Below are 26,347 nucleotides of genomic sequence, written 5' to 3' on the forward strand. Positions count from 1 at the left end.
ATCACCTTGTCCACTTGTGTGCTTAGCAGCACACAATCATGTTTTATGGCTTAAAAAAACTGAAAATTTTAATTTGGCTTGCTTTCAGTAGCACAAACAAGCCTGGCATTGGTGCATGGCCATCAGCAGCCTGGATATTAATAAATGCAGAGAATGCAACTGACAGATGCCCAACTGTGTGGCACAAGGTGTAAATAAAGTGAATTGAGAGAATTAACTCATTCACTCCAATGGAGCTCAGGAACTTTGCACTGTAACTTCCAATGGGTGGAGTCTAAGCCTTTTCACAAAAACAAATTATGTCCTCGCATTTCAAACAAATCTTTATATCTCTGGAATTGTAAGGATTATAGAAGTAGTATAAATGGCAAACTCTTCAGCACAAACTACTTTTATAGTTGTAGTATTCTTTAGGTTCTAGGTCTTAAACTGAATTTTATAAGTCACAGTAAACAAAGTACTATTACATTTGTAATATTTTGTAAATAACTTACAATAGCTTAGCAACCACTCAAGTTACCCACACACTGTCAGCAACTTTTTATTAATCTAGCTGAGAGGTTTCATATGAGGCTAAGGAGTTCTGTCTGTGTTATTTGGTTGTTGAGATATTTAGAAAAATGTGAAAATGAATATCTATATAAATTAATCTCATAACAACAGTTAATATCTACTTACCTGCACTAGACAGAGGTCAAATACTGCAGTTGAGTTTGCTATTTCATAACCTTTATGATGAAATCTATTAAACCCTTGTACATAGCATGGTTTTATAATTATTGATGAAAATATGAACAAACAATATTTGTTGCCTAGAGGCATCAGTAAGAGTTAACTTCAGATGCACCTGGAGGCATCACTTGGATGTAATAGTTAAGACAGATTATGCAGTGTTCAAATCCTGTTTAGAGATCATATTTCAATAATTCTTAATATATTTTATGTATTTATAATCTGCATTTGTGCACAAGCAGGGTTCACTACCGAAGGAAAAATGAGATAAATATTACTTAGATTGCCATCAGTATCACAAACTGAGATACTGCAGGAATATTATACAGAGTCTCAGTATAAAGCTGTGGCTTAGAATCGCTTGGCCTGGGCTGTCTCCAGTGCAACTGGCTTTCCACACACAGGGGAACAATGTCATCACCACTACAGTGACCTGAAACAGTGTAAACAGGACCTCCTAAGTTGGTAGCAGGTCAAATTCAGGATTGCAAACACCCCTCAGTTGTGTAAGTGTACTGACCCATAACCTGATTATGATATGACATTATTATCTAGCCAACCAACTCAGTTATTCATTATGTTTTTATATATGTTTTTTCTTTTTCTACTGTACAGCAGCAGAGGAAATAGCAGCAAACTGTGAGGTGCAGGCAGCAGGAGAGATTAACTCAACACACAGAGGTGCAAGGTAAGTATGCCCCAGGTCCAATTGCAAGCTAGATAATTATTTTCAATCTGTCACTCCCTAGCATCTTGAGCAGGCATACCTCAAGCTTAATATCAAGCCTTCTCCAATACCTCTTGCTCCATGCAGTAGGTAATGACAACACCAGCTTAACTGTGTGTGGGTTCAATACCCATAAGTAGCAATAATTTTTTACTACAAGACAGTATTTCTAAAATATTAACATCAGTAATGAATGTCAGGAACAATCCAGTTATCATAAGTGCAATGGTTATATGTGAATTCATATATCCTATACAGCATAAGGAAATAAAGGCCATGCTTTCTTCTATACTAGCAATGACATTTGTTTATTTTATGATACATTAATATCTTTCCATCATATCTGGTTGTGTCAAAGGTGTACAATGGTTGATTATCATATTTGTTTATGTATTGAAAAAAGTGTGTTGAAAAAAATATAAAATAATGTGCTATCATCTCCCTCACCAACAGCATAGAGAGGTAGAATAGCCAATGCAGCTCGACCCCACTATTCCTCCATAGATGACAGTACAGACACTTAGCATTTTGAGTTGACAACCCATTAGTATTGCCTCCACAATCTATGCCATACATACTCCACCTGTGTCAGTAGCTCTGCCCCAGATGTTGGTGCAGTGGTATCCTCTGACAGTAGTATCAGTGAAGGTGGCAATTTTGTAACCTGGCAGGAGTTGATAGGCTTGTGGCGGTTATAATAGAGAGGGGCTTCAGTGCCTAAATCAACAGGGTTAAAAAGGTCCTGCATCAGACTGCAAAACTGATGCCATGTTTGACAATGACACAGACACACAGAGGTGCAAGGTAAGTATGCCCCAGGTCCAATTGCAAGCTAGATAATTACTTTCAATCTGTCACTCCCTAGCATCTTGAGCAGGCATACCTCAAGCTTAATATCAAGCACCACTGTTGCTGTACGCCAGTGTTCAGGTACATATCCTGTAGTAAGGCTACGGTTAAATAGAATTTTTATGTGCGGGTTTAGCTGCTCTTGGAGTTCACGTAGCACACAACCCGGGATACCGTCAGGTCCCATTGATGCTGTGTTTTTAGCTTTGTTGAGGGCGGTTCTCACTTGGACATCTGAGATGACAGGGAGATTACATTCAGTTGGGATAAGTATTTCTTCTTTTGGGGGTGAGGGAGGGGAGAAATTTGCACTGAACCTGTCAGCCAGAATGTTGGCAATATCTGTGGGTTCAGTGTATTTTTTGTTGTTGTGAACTAACTCTGAGCATATCTGAGGGTTTCCACCCAGGTTTCTAACATAGCTGAAGAAGGCTTTGTGGTTATCTTTAGTGTCCTTAGCAATTTTTCTCTCAAAGTTGGCCTTGGAAGTTTTTATGAGAGAGCGTAGTTTTCTGCTAATGTTGATCAGAGATGTCTTCCCTTTATGGGACTTTGCTCTGACGTGCAGTAGCTTCCTTCTTTTGTTATACAATTTGTTAATGGCTGAGGTCCACCAGACAGGACACTTGCATTTGGTGGCGAGGGACTTGGATTTATTTGGGATTGCATGATCCATGCATTCTTGGAGATGTCCATAGAAAGCATTTGTGAAGGATTTGACATTGTGGGATGTGGTATCCACTGGCCCAGTGGGCTTAAAGGATACCATCTCAGTCTTAAGAAGAGTGAAGTCTGCTTTTGAGAAGTTTTTCACTGTGGTCTTTTGTGCTGGGGGTGGAGGTGGGATATGTATATCCAGGGTGATTAGTTTGTGGTCAGATCTCACTAGTGAGGGGTAAACCTCCGGTATGGAGCATTTTGTCCCCATGTTTGTGATGATCAGGTCTAGTATATTATCTCCCCTAGTGGGAGAGGTGACTAGTTGTTCCAGTGCATTTGAATTTATGAATTCCAGGAACCTTTGGGCTAGGGTGTTAGGGCTAGTATAATGTACCCAATCTATGTTTGGGTAGTTGAAGTCTCCCAGTATGATGGTATTTTGTGATACATTCATATTCTCCAATGTCTTCAGGAAGGCTGAGTGGAGTTCCTGAGATTGGGAGGGTGGTCTGTAACATGCTACCAGTTGTATAGCAGTTTTTCCTATGGTTAGTTGCACCTGTATGGTCTCTGATGCTTCATGTGTTGCTACTAACCTGGAGGTGTGGGTGTCCTTGATGAATATGGACACTCCCCCTCCCTTTGTGGTTCGGCCCGGGTTTTGGGGCCGAAAAGCATGATACGAGGTATAGCCTGGTAGTGCTGGGGTGCTCTCAGGAGCCTTGAACCAGGTTTCAGTTACTGCACAGATGTCTATGTTCTCCATGCTGAGGAGTGCATCAAGTGCCTGCATCTTGAGATTTGGACTTCTGGCATTGAGCAGCATTACCCTTAGTTTTTTTCCATTTTTGTTTTCTAAGGAGGTGATTTTGTCTTTTGAGCCTTGCCTAAAAAAGGCACTATGGGGGTGGCAAGAGCCTTAGCCAATATCCGGAAGCCCAGTGGTGACAGGTGTAAGCCATTCCTTGCGAAGAGGCGTGGCTTGTCCAACATGTCATCCCAGGCAGACAGACATTGGATCCCCTTAGAATGACACCAGTACTTAAGCCAATTGTTAAAACTGATCATCTTGTCTTTGTATTGTGGCATCATTCTTGGTGAGGGCAAGATGCTGCTCAGGGTCAGGGTCATACCAGCCTGGGCTACATAATCGGAGAGCTCTTCTATGTCTCTTTTCATGTAGTCCAGGAAGGTACGTCTCAGGTCATTCATGCCAGCATGGACAATGACAGAGGCATATTTGTACTTGCTTTGGAGTGACCTGAGTGTGTGTGTTATGTGGTGGATCCTAGCTCATGATAGGCAGCTCACAGTCACCCTCTCCTTGTTCAGCCTGGTAAGCGGGACATCAGTGTGTCTGACTATAGAGTCACGTATTACTAGTGTATCAGGCATGGTGTTTGGCCTTAAGGGCTGTGATTGGTTGACACACTGATTTATTGAAGTATGTGTTGCATGTGTTTTGTTTTGAGGTGGTGGATTTTTGGATGTCTGCTTTGGGAGCCTCTGTTGTTTTGGTAAGTTTTTTATTAAAGCCTCCGAGTATGTCTTTGTGTTTTTATGTGTTTGGTTTGCAGTTGTGGTAGGTCTATGTGGGACTGGGTTTGTTGTGTGTGTGGTTACCATCTCCTCCTGTCTGGTCATGCCAGCCCTGAGTTGAGAGAGTTCAGCCTCCAGTTTGGCTATATAGTTGCATCTCTCACATGTATTTGTCTTTGTTGGGAGGAGGAGAGGGTTGTCTGTGTACATGAGACAATTGTAGCATTGTCTCAAGATACCTAGATTAACCAGCTGAACTGGAGAGGACGCCAGTAATCTACCACTCGACATGCTAGAACAGTACAAGGGAGTGCTGTGCCTTTAAGGGAAGTGGATATTCACAGGGGTGGTAGGTGGATGTAGTGCTTTACTTAGTACGAGAGTGCTTACTTAGTAGAGAAGTTTTGAGAACAAGTGCTAGGCTTATAGTATAGCGAGTAGTCTGATTATACTAAGAGGAGAGCTTCCTTAAGGGAAAATTTGAAGAGCAGACTTGGAGGAGCCAGAAGAAGTTTAACCTTGTTTAACCGGCGCTGTGCTATGCGCACAACCGCGCAAAAATGCCCAGAGGCGGATTTTAAACAGGGAACTACAAAAGAGCTAGAAATGGTCCAAAACAACCAATTACTACAGCTCTTGTGCTGAGGTCACTTCCTACAGGGACAGGTAGGCTGCTCAAGGCTCCCCACTCCCACTGGTGAGCAAAGAAACTTCCTTCTATCCAAGTAAGGTAATGGACAACACAGGAACTACACCACAGCCCAGAATACAGCAATGCCTGTAAACTGATCTAAACTAGTCGAGGAGAGGCGGGAAAACAAGGATTTTTTTTTGTTTTTTTTTTTTGATAGAAACACACAGAAAATGCAGAAACAGTGATAAATCAGTTACACAGGCTAGCACACTTTAGTGGGCAGCCTCAACAGTTAAATTATACAAACAAACAAACAAACTCTCGATCAAATTCGACTAAAACGTAACTTTAAGTGCAGATTTTAAAATAATGCAGCAAACAGCTAAAAAAACAGTTTAAGCTCTTGTTTGGTATATATTTCTCGCAGGTACAGGCCAACACGGAAGGACTGTGGCTGACCAAGTTTGCAGATGACTGCAAACTAGGCACCATAATTGACTCTCCAGCTGACACAAGCATCCTCCAAAAGGGCCTCATAGAAACAGACAACTGGTGCCAGAGCCATGGCCTCAAGCTAAATGCCAAAAAGTGTATAGTCATCCTCTTTGGCAAAAACAAAGTGCCCACAAATTACCACACAGGTGGTAATCCATTAAGTACGGAAGAAGTAATTAGGGACCTGGGGACCCAAGTTAATAGCAGTCTCTCATTTGAAAACCACGTGGCCAAAGTGGTTAGAAAAACATTTAATATTGCCCACCTAATCATGAAGGGATTCACATCTAGGTCAGGGGAGGTCATCATGCCTCTTTACTCATCCCTCATCAGACCCATAATTGAGTACAATGCCCCTTTTGGGATGTACCTTACCAGACACCTGCAGCAACTGGAAAGACCCCAACAGTATCTTACCAAGAGGATCAAATGGCTCAAACAGATACCATATGCTGCCCGGTTAAAGAAACTCCAACTCTACTCAGTGGCATACTGCCTGCTCAGAGGTGATCTGTGCCTGACGTATAAAGCGATGTCCAACCCGGAATTAATGGACATGCTGCACCTCAGAAAATCCAAATCCCATCGAGCTATGCGCTCGAGAGACTTGAACCTCAGCACTGAAATAAATAGGACATGCTGGAGGGACAGATTCATAACCCAGAGGCTCCCTTCACTCTGGAATAAAATCCCAGTCCAGGTTAGGCAGAGTCCCTCATTGACTCTGTTCAAGAGGAATCTTGATGAGTGGATGGGAGATCATAGGTTTACCCCGGGTATCACTTCTGTGTCACTGTTAGACAGAGGCACAGTATACTAACCTCAAAAAAGGGCATAGCAAAATTCATTTAAAATGGGTGGCAAAAGCCAAACACACTCTGGCTAGGCTTATAAATGCCCTAGGGCAGATAGCCTAGTATAGCCTAGTATGAACCTATTAGGAGTTCAGTCTGCTTTGCTGTATGCAATCAAAAATGCTTTTTCTTTTTTCTGCATTGAGTGTAAAGATCATTAAATTTTTTTATGAGATCGCTAAATACTAGGATTCAAGGAGTTTGTCCTTTTTCCACTCTAGTGTGATCTCAGATCTGGTAAGTATGGGTCTATATCAGAACAAAGAAACTTCAGAAGAGTGAATGCTCTTTAATTGCACACTAATACTCAAAAGCACACAATATTGAAAGAATGGAACAGCAATTTTTTTCCCAGGGAAACAAAATTACTGGGCTGTTGTTGGGACTTTGCATTTCCTCCACTGTAGTGCAATCTTGTAGTTGGTATATTTATGTAGGGGGGTGGGGGTGAAGCCCCCCCACTTTATTTTGACTTTGGATTTTTTTTTTTTTTTGGAGCAGTGATTTTTTTCCCTGGGAAAAAAAATCGCTGTTCCGTACATTTGATATTGTGTGGTTTCGATATTAGCATTCAAGTAAAGAGTGTTCATTCTTTTGGTGTTTTGATCTTCTAATATAGACCTGATAACATGATTAGTAGGGGTATACAGGGCGCAGCTCCCCACATGGGGGTGCAGGTGCCTTGCCTCCTGCAAAAATACAAGAAGATGTTTATTTGTACTTTGGAAAGTTAGGTGTGCTACATAAATGACTGTTTCATTGCACTATTGAAAATGACTGTTTCATTGCACTATTGATGTTTATATTGCCAAGAATTATATTTCAGCTGCAGCATACAGTCACTATTTTCTATTTACTAATTATATCTTCTACACCTTTATTCCTCGATAATAAAGGCTTTAAATAATGGCTTTGGTGTACTCACAAATATGATAGTAATCCAAGAAATATAAATGCTCAGATGCAATTTGGCTTTCAAGAGGGGCGTCAACTATTGAACCAATATATAAGCTTATTGCAAAGTAAGTTAAAATACTTTAAAATCAGCAAAAAAACTTTTATGAATTAGTTGTGGATTTTACAACTTCATTTGAAGTCAGAATTAAAAATTATAAAGGAAATTCATGTTTGAATATTGATCAATTAGATTTGAACTGCCTGAGTCTTATTTCAAAACATAATTTCAAGTAATAGACTTTACATTTATTTGTTTTTATATATGAAAAGCATTTTTCAGTTGCATAATATTGTGTCAAAATTTATTGGCTCATTGAAGATTAAAAAAGAACAGAAAAGAAAACAAATGTTTTATTGCAAAAACAATATACAGCGTTATGATCTTGATGTTCTCATAAGCAGTGTTTTCTGATATCTGATAGTCACAAGTGATATTCAAACATAGGCAAGAGGAATATCTCATTTTATTTTACATGATTACAAATATATCTGATGCAGTCATGCATATACAGTGCAATGGAATACCTTGACTTTCTCCTGATCTTAGTCTTTGTGTGTTTGAATGCTGTAAATACTGAAATGCACCAAGTATAACTCCAGGAGACAGTAACCTGGTGGCTATATTAATTCTGCTATGCAAGTTTTCACTTGTAAAAGACATGGTTCTTGATTCATTAACAGCTACATTCAGTGCTGCTATCTTGTTGGGAGTACAGTGCACCCATACACACAACAGAGTGCTGTCTGGTATTCATTAAAAAGCTGTATACATTATATAAAGCCTAAAAACAAAAGGAAAAGGCAGAATATACTATTGAAAGCATAAAGAGACAATTACATGTTAATTAACCAATCTAAACTGTTGGAGCTATTCAGGAAGCTATAAAGCAATCATGTTCAGTGAGTGCTCACTGCTCACTCTTGCCTTGAATCAATAACCATTTAGAATACAGGCATAATTACACTTAGAAAAAAAAATTTAGGGTTGCTGCTGCTATTGTTATGCTGTATGTGCAACAGGTTTTAAATCATGGTGCTGCTGCAGCTGCCAGACCTCAGGCAAGAAGAAAAATGCTGTTTAGACCCCATTTGACTTATCATTGACTGCATGATACAGAAACTGCTGAGTAATGCAGGGGTGACAGGGAAACACTAGAGGAACTATGCAACCTCTGCCGCTTCCATCTCAGACCCCAGGGAAATTGTGCAGAAATCATCCCTCTGGACACAAAGGAATGTGTAGCATTACATATACTAGCTACTGGTACTTTTCAGAGATTCACAGGGGATATATACATCGGTTTTAAATGCAATTTTACAACATGCAAGGGATAACATCTGTTTCCCATACACCCCACATTACAGAGTAAGAACAGTGCAGGAATTTCATGCAATAGCACACTTCCCTACATTGTTAGGGGCCATAGATTATTACACACACATACAAATAAAATCCCCACCCGGTGAACAGGGAAGGAGATACATCAACAGAAAAGGATACCACTCTATAAACTGTCAGGTTGTCTATAATGCCCAAGGCATCATCTACAATGTCTGTACGGATAATACAGGCAGTTTTCATGACTCACACATTTGCCACACGTGTGAGCTGTACACAATGTTTTCCGAGCGTGACTTTCAACGAGGTACTTAGTGGGAGATACAGGTTATGCAATGCAGCCCTGGCTCATGATGCCAATGAGAAACCCACACAACCCCACCAAGCAAGGATGCAACTAGGCCCACTCTCAAACTAGAAATATCATAGAACATGCATTTTGATTGCTGAAATCAAGGTTCTTCTGACTAGACACATCCAGAGCTGGATCCAGCAGTAGGCAACCTAGGCAGTCACTTATGACCCACTGGCTTAGGGGGACCCACCTGCTGGAGGAAGGGACCCACTGGCTGGGGGCTGCCACAAACCTTTAATTTCTTCTTCTTTAAGGATGTACACAGAGTGCGTCTTTAGTAGAGCCAGTGCATGTGTCTTTAGTACAACACATGCACATTTGAACATGGGAACAGAGTATGAGTTTTTAAGAGTGTGGTTTTCCTGTTGTCATTCTAAACAGAGGAATGCATATTCAAACATGGGAACAGGTGAGTGAGTTCAAGACAGACAATGCAGAAAATGGTATGTGTTCCTGTGTGTGTGTGTGTGTGTGTGTATGTGTGTGTGTGTGTGTGTGTGTGTGTGTGTGTGTGTGTGTGTGTGTGCGTGTGTGTGTGTACTTTAAATACAGGAGCCGTCAGCCTGAATCCTTTACACCAACTGCCATCACCAAGTTCCTTTTTAAAAAATGTTGAGCCTCTGTGCATTTTCATACAATGTTGAGTTCCACTGCATTTTCAAGGACTGCTGACTTTATGTGCATTTCAAAGAAATTTCAGTTTCTGTGCATTTTCAGTGAATGTTGGCTTTCTGTGCATTTTCAAGGAATACATTTACCACACACAAAGATCCCACTGCTGAAAACCAGTAACCAAGCATTTCTCATTTTTTTAGCATACACTTCATGTGTGTTTGTGGTAAGTGTCTTTCACATTGACTACTGCTCATTGTTTTATCCTTGTTCATTTTCAAAGAATGTTAACTTTCTGTGCATTTTCAAGGAATGTTGGGTTTCATGGAAAGAGAAGTTTACTGTTGATCAATGTGTAATGGTTTAGTTTAGCAAATGGCAATTATCAGTGCTTGTCCCCTAAATTTTAAAAGAAGTGTTAGTAGCACATCTGGTAGCATACTTCCCTTTGGTGTAGAAGGCTGTGAGTTCTACTCCCACACCATGTTGATGAAGTACTGATGCTGCAGTACTCCTTTGAAAGAGGATGGGGATGCTGGACTCCTAAATGTGTCCTCCTTTGATTGAGATGCTTATGAACCTGTTGTTGGTTTGATAATCATTCAATACTGCAATATCACTAGCTTGCCACTTTTTGTTTTAAATGTAAAGTGCAATTCATTAATCTAAAGCAGAAGGCACTGAATTTGTACATGAAAAGCTGAAATGTAAAGTTGTTTGCCATAAGCAACCTCTTCATTAGTTATAGATCTCTTTAATGTGGTATTATTCAGATGACTTTTTACTTCTGCAGAGATTATGTGCATTGACTGCTATTGATGGATTATAATAACAGATGTTTGAGTGGCCTTTTGTAGTTAACATGTTTTGTAATGGGTAGCTTTGTCATTATTGGGTCATACATTTTGTTTCATTGTTTACTGGAAAAATGTTCAAACCTACAAATTTAAAGCACGCTCTAACAAGTGGTGCTGTATTATACAAGAAGTATAATTTAATACAATCAGGATGGGGTATCAAAGGCACATGCATGTATGCATAGTCCAAAAAATGTGTACAAGGGGCCTGTGGTTGGAAAACAGCCCAAAGGTGAACTTAATCCACCACTGGCCAGATGCATTTCCTGTGAATATGGGTTTCAATGCCATTTCAATGAATGTGAATTTCAAGGGCAGAGAAGCTTAGTGTTCATGTTAAGTCTGTTTTCACTGTGAGACTGTATTGCTTTGTTTAGCAAATGGTTATCATTGTTTGTGCTATAAAATTTGAAATAAAAGTTTTAAATATCTGTAATCATTGTCTAAGTAAAGAAAAAATAGTATACACACTGACAGGTTTGAACAGTGCTTATGTTAACTATGGAGAAATACCCAGGTAATGAGACACTGGAATGGCTGGGGGGGCTGTTGTGAGGATGCTCTGATCCATTACCCTGCCTAGGTTTCCATTTGTCACCAACCCAGCTCTGGACACATTAGGAGGTGCCCTGCAGTATGACCCAGGCACTTCTGCAGAAATACAATCTGTGCCATGTTGCACAATATAATTCTCAGGAAACAGCTTCAAAAGGGACAGCAAGAGGCAAGGCCACACTTTCAAAGACCACAAGCAAGGCCAAAATCAGCAGATACAGATGAGAAGTCTGAGGAAGACCCGCCACCTGGCAGATGGAGGCATGCACAGCATGCCCTGGCTGTGGCTAACAGCCAAAGTATGGCAGACATACTCACCTAGCTCAAAGCCTAAGATCACACAGACTTACAAATATGAAAACTATTGCCTGTCAAACTTCACAACCTTTACTTAACCATGTAATGGCTGCATTCTGATAGCATTGGACAGGAACAACCCCCAAGGACACAATTTTTACCTCCAGTAATGACAAGGTAAGAGTGAAACCTGTAAGGAAAAAAAACAATGTTATATAACCGAGTGCACTTATATGGAAATATCTGTATGCCCCTAGGCAGAACATTTGTCTGAGGTGTACACTTATGTCAGCAACTGCTTATATGACTGATATTTCACTATACAGCTATGTATTCTACCCAATACTGGGCAGCAAGCATTTCACTTGACCACTATAAACCATGGGACCAGTCAATTATACCATCATTTGCACAAGTATAGCTATAAGCAAGACTGAAATACCTACTACTTTGACTGCTTTATTTATGATATTAACTGAAGTACAATCAGGTTCAACGATTTTATAAACAATCATTCACAAATTAGTAGGAACAAGAAATCAAAACCTTTTCTTCTCCGATACATATTGATAAATGCAGGCTTGGGAATAAGCTAGCAGTAGCTATCCACTGTGTGCATCAGACATATATACAACCCTAAGTCAAAAAGACATGCAAGGGAACAGTTATCATCATTTTCACAGGATGGTTGGGGGGTGGGGGTGAGAGGTGGGCAAGGCTGACACCAAAGAAGTGAGTGCGTGCAAGTAAGAAACACATGTATTTATTAAAGTAATAAGAGATATGTAGCACTCAAACATACTGTTTAGATAGCTTGAATGTGTGTGAGATGGCATGAGGATGTTTTTTTTTCAATGTAAGTGTGTATCTGCATGAACACAATCAAGCACTGTGGTAGCCCTATGTACTGACATCTTGGACAGGTGTGAGACATGCATGGTAGAGTAGTCAGTTCAGTATAGTCACCCCGACCATAATAACTACCTCTGTCAGGGTTACAGTTCCCTGGCTAGAAGTCAGGATGCAACATGAATGTGAGTGATGTCTGCTGGATGAACTATCATCATGACTACATCCAAGACCACAACCCTGTGGCCTACCACATCTGGGTGTGGACACCACAATCACTGACAGAGCAGTGGAAGTAGTGCCATTACGGGAGCAGGATCTGGCATGGCCATGTCTGCTAACATCAAAAGATGTAGTGCCTTTCTGGCTGAAGGATTCCCACCCTCCCCCAGTAGTTGTTCCATCACAGACAGTGCCTGATCTAGTGTGTCATTCATCCTGTATAAGGAGTCACCTACACAGTTCAGGGAGTCATGCATGCTGGAATGCATGATGTTTAGTACTTGTGCTACTAGTCTGAGGACTGATGGAACATGTCTATGCTTCAATTATGGCCCTACACATACATCTGGTGGCACCTAATAACATACCAGCATCAGGAGGAGGGTGAACAGCAGGTCTCCTCTGAGCACCTGTACCAACCATCCTGTGTAGCACCACACCCTCACAATGGCTATGGGGAGAATCAATCAGCTCTGCAACTGGAGTAATCATATTACCCTGATCAACTGTGTCACCATCATCCTGTCCTATATCAGAGGGCCCTGTGTCATGGGTATGTATAGACATACTGACTGTGTCCAATATATGGGCAGGGAATGTGGGAGTCAAACCTCAGTGTCAGACTGACCCTCTGCACCCCAATACTGGGCCTCTTCATCACCACCATCATCAGCAGAGGCTACCGATACTGTGGCATCCTATGGTCAGAGTTCCACAGTGCCACTGTCAGGATCACCTATAATAACAAGAAATAAACACAACAAGGAGAGAAATAGAGAATGAAAATAATCAAACTTTGTTATATGAAAGGCAGAATAAAATATAATAGATGCTAAAGCAATACGTTTAGTCTGAGTTAGACCTAAATATACCTTCTATAACATTAAAAATTGGTGTGCTTACCATGTGTAGGGTAGTCTTGCAGATTGTAATCCAGGTATCTCTGTATGTAAGGAAGGAAGGAAGAGGAAAGAAGGCTGATAAGTATTACAAAGCAAATGAAATAAGAAATAGATAATCCCCATTTACATGTGCAAATTAAGAATAATCTCATACAAAAATGTACTGTTCAGTTGAATTCCCCCAACATCTTCCTCTGTCTCTCTTGTACATTGACATCTAACTCATACTTATTGCTGGCTCTACATATATCAGACATACAAGATATATGTGTATAGATATATAGACTGACACTTACATTATTTTAGATTGCGTATCTAGAAATTCTGCGGGAGACAGCACCAACATCAAGGATTCTGTGTGAGCTCTCTGATGAGCTATCCAGATCTTAGACAGTGGACAGGAATTCATCTGTTTCAATCAGTGGTGGTTTGGTAGCAGAACCATCCACTATAGGCATCTGTTGTCTCGCAACTGCAGCCACTTTATGGCAAGCAGAGGTGATCTTATCACTTGCGCTGTGTTGAATCTGGAAATAAGTTCTCCCATGCCCTCCAACAGCATTGCTGTTGTTGACCACTTGCTGCCACATCCTTATCTTGGGCAGATTTGTCACCTGTAACTCTCCCTAACAGAAAAGTTCCATGGCAATGGAAGGCCTGGATAATTACCTTATTTTCTGCATTAGTAAATGCTGGCTTTTATGGTACAGATGTTTTGGGTACCATATCTCTGTATAAGATGAATCAGAAAACAGTGACAAAATTAAATTTATAACACAGAGACAGTATCGCTGTAAACTCAATTATGTATGAATGTGTGCATCCATCATGCACACAGCAACTGAAAAGGTAATGCTCCATACGACTACACAAAGTTTAAGACAGCACCCCCACACACTAAATTCATAAAAATAACAACAATTATAACAGTTCTGTAATGCACACAACAGTAGTATAACTGTGTAATACATTGCAGCATTAATAATACTAATTCACACTGTACAAGAAGAAATTGAGAAAACTATTGTAGTGTCATCATCAATGGTGTGGAGGGCAGCCAGGTAGATATCACAACCTTAATCCATCTTTTGGGCTATATATGTAAAAATACCTCATCTTGCTACAAAGCTATGCTACACTCTTGTGAAATAGCTGGTCAAATACCCAGAAAATAAATCCTACACAATTATGTCAAGTAGCATTCTTTACCAAATTTTGTATTGCAGATAAATAACTGCCATACATGGACTATACTAACAGTAATGACAAAGAAAATGCACACATATAAAATAATAGTAATCCATCATTAATGTTAACCAAAAAACATTCTGTAAAACATAGCAACATGGCTTGCCAAGAAAACAGTTTACAAAGTAGATAAATCTCCTCAAAGTGCAATTAGCAGTATTGAGCTTTCTGGAAACAGTCTTTCCACTGTGATACAAGTTCCTGAGCTAGACAATGACCTGAGCACTGTGAGTATACAAATGAGGTGTTGAATCATTAGCTTTCCTGAATGCCACAATCTGAATTAAGTGCAGGAATGGTAAACATGGTGTAAGGACCTACATGGTTGAATGCATATGCTGTAGTACTGTAAGGATGAGCTTTGAGAAGTATTACCTGCTAATGGATTGACTGCAGGAAAAATCCAGGTTTCACACTCTCCCCATCAGACAGATATGTCATTTAAAATGATGTCACTTTTAATTGTGTGTGCTATGTGTAAAATGCAAGCATTTCTGTTGTTCCCTTTTCCAGTCCCATGGCATTACCTACAGTCCTGATATTGTGAGACATAAATGATAATAGTGATGTGGCAAGATGTTAGAAGGTTGAATGTGTCAGTGTAATGCACTAGTAGCTCTGTCCATTGTTAGATATACACTTTGATTCATTTCATGTTCCTTGAAATTATTATCCAAAACAATTTTTGTATTTTTTTAATATTACCTTGCCCATTTGTGTGCTTAGCAGCACACAATCATGTTTTATGGCTTACAAAACTGAACATTTTAATTTGGCTTGCTTTCAGTAGCACAAACAAGCCTGGCATTGGTGCATGGCCATCAGTAGCCTGGATATTAATAAATGCAGAGAATGCAACTGACAGATGCCCAACTGTGTGGCACAAGGTGTAAATAAAGTGAATTGAGAGAATTAACTCATTCACTCCAATGGAGCTCAGGAACTTTGCACTGTAACTTCCAATGGGTGGAGTCTAAGCCTTTTCACAAAATCAAATTATGTCCTCACATTTCAAACAAATCTTTATATCTCTGGAATTGTAAGGATTATGGAAGTAGTATACATGGCAAACTCTTCAGCACAAACTATTTTTATAGTTGTAGTATTCTTTAGGTTCTAGGTCTTAAACTGAATTTTATAAGTCACAGTAAACACAGTACTATTACATTTGTAAAATTTTGTAAATAACTTACAATAGCTTAGCAACCACTCAAGTTACCCACACACTGTCAGCAACTTTTTATTAATCTAGCTGAGAGGTTTCATATGAGGCTAAGGAGTTCTGTCTGTGTTAACTGGTTGTTGAGATATTTAGAAAAATGTGAAAATGTATATCTATATAAATTAATCTCATAACAACAGTTAATATCTATTTACTTGCACTAGACAGAGGTCAAATACTGCAGTTGAGTTTGCTATTTCATAACCTTTATGATGAAATCTATTAAACCCTTGTACATAGCATGGTTTTGTAATTATTGATGAAAATATGAACAAACAATATTTGTTGCCTAGAGGCATCAGTAAGAGTTAACTTCAGATGCACCTGGAGGCATCACTTGGATGTAATGAGTTAAGACAGATGATGCAGTGTTCAAATCCTGTTTAGAGATCATATTTCAATTATTCTTAATATATTTTTATGTATTTATCGTCTGCATTTGTGCACAAGCAGGGTTCAATACCGAAGGAAAAATTAGATAAATATTATTTAGATTGCCATCAGTATCACAAACTGAGATACTACAGGAATATTATACAGAGTCTCAGTATAAAGCTGTGGCTTAGAATCACTTGGCCCAGGCTGTCTCCAGTGCAACTGGCTTTCCACACACAGGGGAACAATGTCATCACCACTACAGTGACCTGAAACAGTGTAAACAGGACCTCCTAAGCTGGTAGCAGGTCAAATTTAGGATTGCACACACACCTCAGTTGTGTAAGTGTACTGACCCATAACCTGACTATGATATGACATTGTTATCTAGCCAACCAACTCAGTTATTCATTATGTTTTTATATATTTTTTTCTTTTTCTACTGTACAGCAGCAGAGGAAATAGCAAACTGTAAGGTGTAGGCAGCAGGAGAGATTAACTCAACACACAGAGGTGCAAGGTAAGTATGCCCCAGGTCCAATTGCAAGCTAGATAATTATTTTCAATCTGTCACTCCCTAGCATCTTGAGCAGGCATACCTCAACCTTAATATCAAGCCTTCTCCAATACCTCTTGCTCCATGCAATAGGTAATGACAACACCAGCTTAACTGTGTGTGGGTTCAATACCCATAAGTAGCAATTATTATTTACTACAAGACAGTATTTCTAAAATATTAACATCAGTAATGAATGTCAGGAACAATCCAGTTATCATAAATGCAATGGTTATATGTGAATTCATATATCCTATACAGCATAAGGAAATAAAGGCCATGCTTTTTTCTATCCTAGCAGTGACATTTGTTTATTTTATGATACATTAATATCTTTCCATCATATCTGGTTGTGTCAAAGGTGTACAATGGTTGATTATCATATTTGTTTATGTATTGAAAAAAAGTGTGTTGAAAAAAATATAAAATAATATGCTATCATCTCCCTCACCAACAGCATAGAGAGGTAGAATAGCCAATGCAGCTCGGCCCCACTATTCCTCCATAGAATACAGTACAGACACTTAGCATTTTGAGTTGACAACCCATTAGTATTGCCTCTACAATCCCTGCCCTACATACTCCACCTGTGTCAGTAGCTCTGCCCTAGATGTTGGTGCACTGGTACCCTATGACAGTAGTATGAGTGAAGGTGGCAATTTTGTAACCTGGCAGGAGTTGACAGGCTGGTGGCAGTTATAATAGAGAGGGGCCACAGTGCCTAAATCAACAGGGTTAAAAAGGTCCTGCATCAGATTGAAAAACTGATGCCATGTTTGACAATGACACAAACAGCTGACACAGGAGGCAGTGATGACAGTTCTAAGGGTGAATACTAGATTTTCACTTATCTCAAGCTGGATGTGGGTTTCCCTCTGATGTCCTCTATCTATCCCCAGTCATGGTGTCCCAACCTTTTGTGTCCATCATCATCTCTGTATTGTATATTTTGCATATCTGCACCTGTTTCCTAACCTGACCATGAGATTTACACGACTCTTACCAAACATTCCTCTCTCTATAAAAAAATACAGAAAATGGGCACCTGTCCCACACAATATTCCCCATACATAGCTCTCCACTTCATATATGTGTCTTCTTGACACACTTGATTTGGTCCACTTGGCAATGCAACATTATTTTGTTGTTGTCACCCATCCCTGGTGTGGTGACTCTCCAAAGGCATGAAAATCTTTGTACAAGTCTACATTTATTTTCTGAAGAAGTGAATAACTCTGGCACTCTCCTACAAATCTCCTGAAAATTCCTGTATTCTTTTCCCTGTGTCCTCTCTGCTTACCCCCAGTTTTCACAACTGTACTATCAACCCATTTTTTCACATTTAATCTGGTCAAAAAATAAAATTACATACAACAGCTGGCCAGAAATGGTCCATGTAAAAGCCTTCACTTTTTGTCCTCAGTATTTGCGTGGAGGTTGGCAAAGTGCACTAACACTGAGTGATGGTGAACATTGCTTAACTTTCTATAGCGAAGGCTGAAGATTTTAATTTCAGCTGTAGTAGTCTGGTTATTTTCCTGCAAATATGCTTAAATCCACTACTCTATGGGAAGGAGTAAAGGCAGACTAAGGGCAGTACTGAGACACAGTTACTGTAACAGTTCTTAAACAGGTGGATGTAAGGCTGCAGAAGTTCCTTTGTGATTTGTTGAGCTAATTTCCCTATTTATAGACTGATGTTTTTGCATACTATCACAGGTTCAATTACAGCTGTAGGTCAAATTATTATTTCATGACATTTCATATTCATATAATGTAGTTAACTGCAAATGTCTGTATTTCTCTGAATTACATTTCATTATCATACCATTTGAATAGTGTGACAAGTCATTTGCAAAAACATTGCAGCCCCAACAGGGAGAATTACTAAACCAAAGCTATCCTGCTTATGCATTAATGCTGGTAGCACTCTCCTTCCCCTTCTTGCTCTTTATGTCAAGTAATTTATTGTACAGACCATGACAACTTAATAATGAGGTAATAAGTCAGATTAACACACCATACAGATGGTTCTATATGTCTCACAAAAATGTTGTTGCTATCCTCTCTCCATCTGTTTCTGTCTCTCTCTGTTCACCCTTTCTGCTTCAGTAAATTGTCACTGCCCTTCAATTGTGTTATTTAAATTTTATTAAGTAGTAATTCTTTTGTAGTGTGATGAGCTAATGGTCATATGTATGAATAGATTCTTGACTACTTTCAAAGTTCCTAATCCAGGCATTAGTTAAGTGTTACTGACTGTTTTAGTACATTATTTTAAGTGTAGCTGTTGGCTACATTTTGTTATGAGACACTGTTATTCTCCTTCTGTCATTATTCTGCCAAGCACCAACTGCAGCTGTGGATAAATGGAAGTATACGGATTATGGCAAAATCTTGTGAGTTTTTTGCCTGCAGCTGCATTACTCTGTTGCCCTTTACACTGATGTGCTTAGCTATGTTTAGTCAGGTTGATCTACTTTTAAACAAGCTGCTGAGTTGAATGTGCAGCTTACAGTTGTCAAGAGGATAATGAAGAGTAACACTTGTTTTCTCCTTTTCTGCAATTTGTTGTCATATGGGAACTTTATGAAATAGGAGTTCCTATGTGGTGTGTTTATATAATACTTGGGTCTGTATATTATTCTTGAAATTCTCTCAAGTCCAGATGTACGCCATACTGTTTTTGGATGTTTTGTATGACTCCTGTGGGTGTAAATGCTGGCTACACCTTTTCTTAACACACAGTTATCCTGCTACTATACTAATGTCCTTGTTCCATATTAGGAAGCCTCTCTTGTAAAGATCTTGCATGAACAAGTACACTAATAAAGCAAACAGTAACACAACACAAATATGTGCAGAAAAGAAACATGAACTAATCAGTATATCAGTACTTTGTATTCCTGACACCAACTGTCCACTTCTTCACACCACTTCTGTGTCATCCAATAAACCTCTTTGATTCACAACTGTTATGTAAGCCATGTTTCCACCAGCAATAACATGTTTGGTCCCTCTTGTGTTTTATAATACACATCTTGCATACATGCTGTAGCTGTTATGACAAATGAGTAAATCATGACACCTGAAACATGACTCTAACACTTATCTGTTTTGTATTCTATCAGATATGCTTCTTTGCATGAAAGTCAGCACAGATCACCACAGTTCTATTCTAAGTACATCTCAAGATATGATTACACATGTACTAATACTTTGCCATCAGCTGCGCAATTGAGCTTGACAGCACTGCTCTTCTGGCAGAGATTACAAAAAAGTAGAACAAATAATTCTTTGTTTAGGATGCACAGTGTCTGTTCCTCTGTGATGCAAGTTCTTGAGCTAGACAATAACTTGAGCACTGTGAGTATACAAATGAGGTGTTGAATCATTAGCTTTCCTGAATGCCACAATCTGAATTAAGTGCAGGAATGGTAAACATGGTGCAAGGACCTACATGGTTGAATGCATATGCTGTAGTACTGTAAGGATGAGCTTTGAGAAGTATTACCTGCTAATGGATTGACTGCAGGAACAATCCAGGTTTCACACTCTCCCCATCAGACAGATATGTCATTTAAAATTATGTCACTTTTAATTGTGTGTGCTATGTGTAAAATGCAAGCATTTCTGTTGTTCCCTTTTCCAGTCCCATGGAATTACCTAAAGTCCTGATATTGTGAGACATAAATGATAATAGTGACATGGCATGATGTTAGAAGGTTGAATGTGTCAGTGTAATGCACTAGTAGCTCTGCCAATTGTTAGATATACACTTTGATTCATTTCATGTTCCTTGAAATTATTATCCAAAACAATTTTTGTATTTTTTTTAATATTACCTTGACCATTTGTGTGCTTAGCAGCACACAATCATGTTTTATGGCTTAAAAAACTGAACATTTTAATTTGGCTTGCTTTCAGTAGCACAAACAAGCCTGGTATTGGTGCATGGCCATCAGTAGCCTGGATATTAATAAATGCAGAGAATGCAACTGACAGATGCCCAACTGTGTGGCACAAGGTGTAAATAAAGTGAATTGAGAGAATTAACTCATTCACTCTAATGGAGCTCAGGAACTTTGCACTGTAACTTCCAATGGGTGGAGTCTAAGCCTTTTCACAAAATCAAATTATGTCCTCACATTTCAAACAACTCTTTATATCTCTGGAATTGTAAGGATTATGGAAGTAGTATAAATGGCAAACTCTTCAGCACAAACTATTTTTATAGTTGTAGTATTCTTTAGGTTCTAGGTCTTAAACTGAATTTTATAAGTCACAGTAAACACAGTACTATTACATTTGTAAAATTTTGTAAATAACTTACAATAGCTTAGCAACCACTCAAGTTACCCACACACTGTCAGCAACTTTTTATTAATCTAGCTGATAGGTTTCATATGAGGCTAAGGAGTTCTGTCTGTGTTAATTGGTTGTTGAGATATTTAGAAAAATGTGAAAATGTATATCTATATAAATTAATCTCATAACAACAGTTAATATCTATTTACCTGCACCAGACAGAGGTCAAATATTGCAGTTGAGTTTGCTATTTCATAACCTTTATGATGAAATCTATTAAACCCTTGTACATAGCATGGTTTTGTAATTATTGATGAAAATATGAACAAACAATATTTGTTGCCTAGAGGCATCAGTAAGAGTTAACTTCAGATGCACCTGGAGGCATCACTTGGATGTAATGAGTTAAGACAGATGATGCAGTGTTCAAATCCTGTTTAGAGATCATATTTCAATTATTCTTAATATATTTTTATGTATTTATCATCTGCATTTGTGCACAAGCAGGGTTCACTACTGAAGGAAAAATTAGATAAATATTATTTAGATTGCCATCAGTATCACAAACTGAGATACTACAGGAATATTATACAGAGTCTCAGTATAAAGCTGTGGCTTAGAATCACTTGGCCCAGGCTGTCTCCAGTGCAACTGGCTTTCCACACACAGGGGAACAATGTCATCACCACTACAGTGACCTGAAACAGTGTAAACAGGACCTCCTAAGCTGGTAGCAGGTCAAATTTAGGATTGCAAACACCCCTCAGTTGTGTAAGTGTACTGACCCATAACCTGACTATGATATGACATTGTTATCTAGCCAACCAACTCAGTTATTCATTATGTTTTTATATATTTTTTTCTTTTTCTACTGTACAGCAGCAGAGGAAATAGCAGCAAACTGTAAGGTGTAGGCAGCAGGAGAGATTAACTCAACACACAGAGGTGCAAGGTAAGTATGCCCCAGGTCCAATTGCAAGCTAGATAATTATTTTCAATCTGTCACTCCCTAGCATCTTGAGCAGGCATACCTCAACCTTAATATCAAGCCTTCTCCAATACCTCTTGCTCCATGCAGTAGGTAATGACAACACCAGCTTAACTGTGTGTGGGTTCAATACCCATAAGTAGCAATTATTATTTACTACAAGACAGTATTTCTAAAATATTAACATCAGTAATGAATGTCAGGAACAATCCAGTTATCATAAATGCAATGGTTATATGTGAATTCATATATCCTATACAGCATAAGGAAATAAAGGCCATGCTTTCTTCTATCCTAGCAGTGACATTTGTTTATTTTATGATACATTAATATCTTTCCATCATATCTGGTTGTGTCAAAGGTGTACAATGGTTGATTATCATATTTGTTTATGTATTGAAAAAAAGTGTGTTGAAAAAAATATAAAATAATATGCTATCATCTCCCTCACCAACAGCATAGAGAGGTAGAATAGCCAATGCAGCTCAGCCCGACTATTCCTCCATAGAATACAGTACAGACACTTAGCATTTTGAGTTGACAACCCATTAGTATTGCCTCTACAATCCCTGCCCTACATACTCCACCTGTGTCAGTAGCTCTGCCCCAGATGTTGGTGCAGTGGTACCCTCTGACAGTAGTATGAGTGAAGGTGGCAATTTTGTAACCTGGCAGGAGTTGACAGGCTGGTGGCGGTTATAATAGAGAGGGGCCTCAGTGCCTAAATCAACAGGGTTAAAAAGGTCCTGCATCAGATTGAAAAACTGATGCCATGTTTGACAATGACACAGACAGCTGACACAGGAGGCAGTGATGACAGTTCTAAGGGTGAATACTAGATTTTCACTTATCTCAAGCTGGATGTGGGTTTCCCTCTGATGTCCTCTATCTATCCCCAGTCATGGTGTCCCAACCTTTTGTGTCCATCATCATCTCTGTATTGTATATTTTGCATATCTGCACCTGTTTCCTAACCTGACCATGAGATTTACACGACTCTTACCAAACATTCCTCTCTCTATAAAAAAATACAGAAAATAGGCACCTGTCCCACACAATATTCCCCATACATAGCTCTCCACTTCATATATGTGTCTTCTTGACACACTTGATTTGGTCCACTTGGCAATGCAACATTATTTTGTTGTTGTCACCCATCCCTGGTGTGGTGACTCTCCAAAGGCATGAAATTCTTTGTACAAGTCTACATTTATTTTCTGAAGAAGTGAATAACTCTGGCACTCTCCTACCAATCTCCTGAAAATTCCTGCATTCTTTTCCCTGTGTCCTCTCTGCTTACCCCCAGTTTTCACAACTGTACTATCAACCCATTTTTTCACATTTAATCTGGTCAAAAAATAAAATTACATACAACAGCTGGCCAGAAATGGTCCATGTAAAAGCCTTCACTATTTGTCCTCAGTATTTGCATGGAGGTTGGCAAAGTGCACTAACACTGAGTGATGGTGAACATTGCTTAACTTTCTATAGTGAAGGCTGAAGATTTTAATTTCAGCTGCAGTAGTCTGGTTATTTTCCTGCAAATATGCTTAAATCCACTACTCTATGGGAAGGAGTAAAGGCAGACTAAGAGCAGTACTGAGACACAGTTACTGTAACAGTTCTTAAACAGGTGGATGTAAGGCTGCAGAAGTTCCTTTGTGATGTGTTGAGCTAATTTCCCTATTTATAGACTGATGTTTTTGCATACTATCACAGGTTCAATTACAGCTGTAGGTCAAATTATTATTTCGTGACATTTCATATTCATATAATGTAGTTACCTGCAAATGTCTGTATTTCTCTGAATTACATTTCATTATCATACCATTTGAATAGTGTGACAAGTCATTTGCAAAAACATTGCAGCCCCAACAGGGAGAATTACTAAACCAAAGCTATCCTGCTTATGCATTAATGCTGGTAGCACACTCCTTCCCCTTCTTGCTCTTTATGTCAAGTAATTTATTGTACAGACCATGACAGCTTAATAATGAGGTAATAAGTCAGATTAACACACCATACAGATGGTTCTATATGTCTCACAAAAATGTTGTTCCTATCCTCTCTCCATCTGTTTCTGTCTCTCTCTCTCTGTTCACCCTTTCTGCTTCAGTAAATTGTCACTGCCCTTCAATTGTGTTATTTAAATTTTATTAAATAGTAATTCTTTTGTAGTGTGATGAGCTAATGGTCATATGTATGAATAGATTCTTGACTACTTTCAAAGTTTCTAATCCAGGCATTAGTTAAGTGTTACTGACTGTTTTAGTACATTATTTTAAGTGTAGCTGTTGGCTACATTTTGTTGAGACACTGTTATTCTCCTTCTGTCATTATTCTGCCAAGCACCAACTGCAGCTGTGGATAAATGGAAGTATACGGATTATGGCAAAATCTTGTGAGTTTTTTGCCTGCAGCTGCATTACTCTGTTGCCCTTTATACTGATGTGCTTAGCTATGTTTAGTCAGGTTCCAACCATCCAATCAATTAAGGGAATAATTAGTAAACATTGGGATTTACTTACAATAGATCCGGAGATTAAGAAGTTAGCAGGAGAACAGCCTCAATTTATTTTTAAAAACAAGAAGAATCTACATAGGTTGTTATGTTTCCCTAACCATATGTCAACATCAGGACCTATTACCTTTAATGGAACTTATTCATGTAATAAATGTAACTTTTGCTGCTATATATCTAACATTAATATGTTTGTACATCCAGTAACCAATCAAGTATTTACGTTTAATATCAATGCTAATTGTGATACCAAGCATGTGGTTTATATTGCTATCTGCACCTCCTGCACTGCTTTTTACATTGGCAAAACTGATAGGTTAAAAGAAAGGGTGAGGGAATATCTTTATCAAATTCGCATTAAGTCTGAAATTAATGCACTTTCAAAGCATGTCTTACAAAATAATGTTATGTACACTTTTAGATTTTCAGTAATATATGTTACTTTACTTAATAGTAGAGGGGGTGATATTGAGAATTATACTGAGCAAGCGGAAACTAAATGGATTATTAAATTACAGGCTCATGTTCCCCCTGGACTCAATGATAGGATTCCCCTGAAACCTGCCCTTAAAAATAGGAAATGTAAGTTTAAATGAATTGGAGAGTGTTAGTTCTCTATTATTATGCTCATGTATATATATACAGTTAAGAACAAGATTTCTGTCAGAATATACCTGGGAATCTTTTATATATTTTATATATATTTTTAACATTTCATATTTTTAATGGTTTATTGTGAGCTTTTAAAATAGATATTTAAAATTTTTAATACCAAGTTTGTAATGGAGCCATGTGTTTTCTAGTGCTAGTATTTCTTTAAGCAGCTAACCAATTAATTGGTTAATTGTTTTATTGTTTTACCAAGGAAGCTATATATAAGCATCAGATATTATTGATTTGTAAAGGTTTGAAAAAGCTGTATAGCGAAAGCGCTTACCGATTGTATTTGCCGTTAATAAAGGAGTTTTTTGAGTATTTGAGCTGATATTCAAGTTTGGATTTATCAATTAAATTACATACTTCTAATTACACTCCTTGTTAAGGCCAAAAGGCTCCAAGGTACCAAATTTCAAAATAAAAAGTGTCTCCTTCCTAAGAATTTTGTCTTTCAAGCTAGTACAATCTCACAAACATATCTCAACCTTGTCTAAAATACAGCCTTTAAGATTATCAGGGTTTGAATGATTATAATGTAAAAAATTACTACCTAATGGACTATCCAATTTTTTGTTTTTGATATCCCTCACATGTTCTTGAAGTTGAACTTTAAAACTTCTGTACGTCTCACCAATATAAAATGAATTATAAGTGCATTTCAGACCATAAACAATTCTTTCTGTGCAACAAGTAAAATTATGCCTAGAAACAAATCTAAATCCATTAATATATGGAAAAGAATTGACCAAATATTTGCAGATTGAACATTTGTTACAAGTAACAGTACCCCCATTAACCATAATACTTCTGTTTACACTGACCTCTGGAGGAGTAAAATGGTTATGCACAACCATATTACCTAAATTTCTTGCCTGCCTATAGGAAATTTTAATCTGTTTAGGCAAAAGACAACTTAGATCTTTGTCCTTTAATGATATGGGCCAAAACTGTTTAATGCTATTAAAAACTTTATCAGTAAGTACATTAAAGGTAGTGACAAAATAAACTCTTTGCTTACCCTTATCCAATGCCCATTG

The 26,347-nt window shown here is 38.5% G+C and overlaps 1 protein-coding gene across 1 annotated transcript in view; it reads left to right on the plus strand.

The window, feature by feature from the left end:
* Positions 1-26,347, plus strand: part of LOC122803904 (serine/threonine-protein kinase MRCK beta-like) — a 300,217-nt gene that overhangs the window by 71,346 nt on the left and 202,524 nt on the right. Inside the window, exon 2 of the mRNA XM_044073586.1 lies at positions 1,348-1,420. Within this exon, the coding sequence (XP_043929521.1) occupies positions 1,348-1,420 (73 nt within the window). The remainder of the gene's footprint in view (positions 1-1,347; positions 1,421-26,347) is intronic.

This window comes from Protopterus annectens, chromosome 6.part0 (genome assembly GCF_019279795.1).
Source record: "Protopterus annectens isolate FY-2018-M chromosome 6.part0, PAN1.0, whole genome shotgun sequence".
In the NCBI taxonomy this organism is placed as follows: Eukaryota; Metazoa; Chordata; order Ceratodontiformes; family Protopteridae; genus Protopterus; species Protopterus annectens.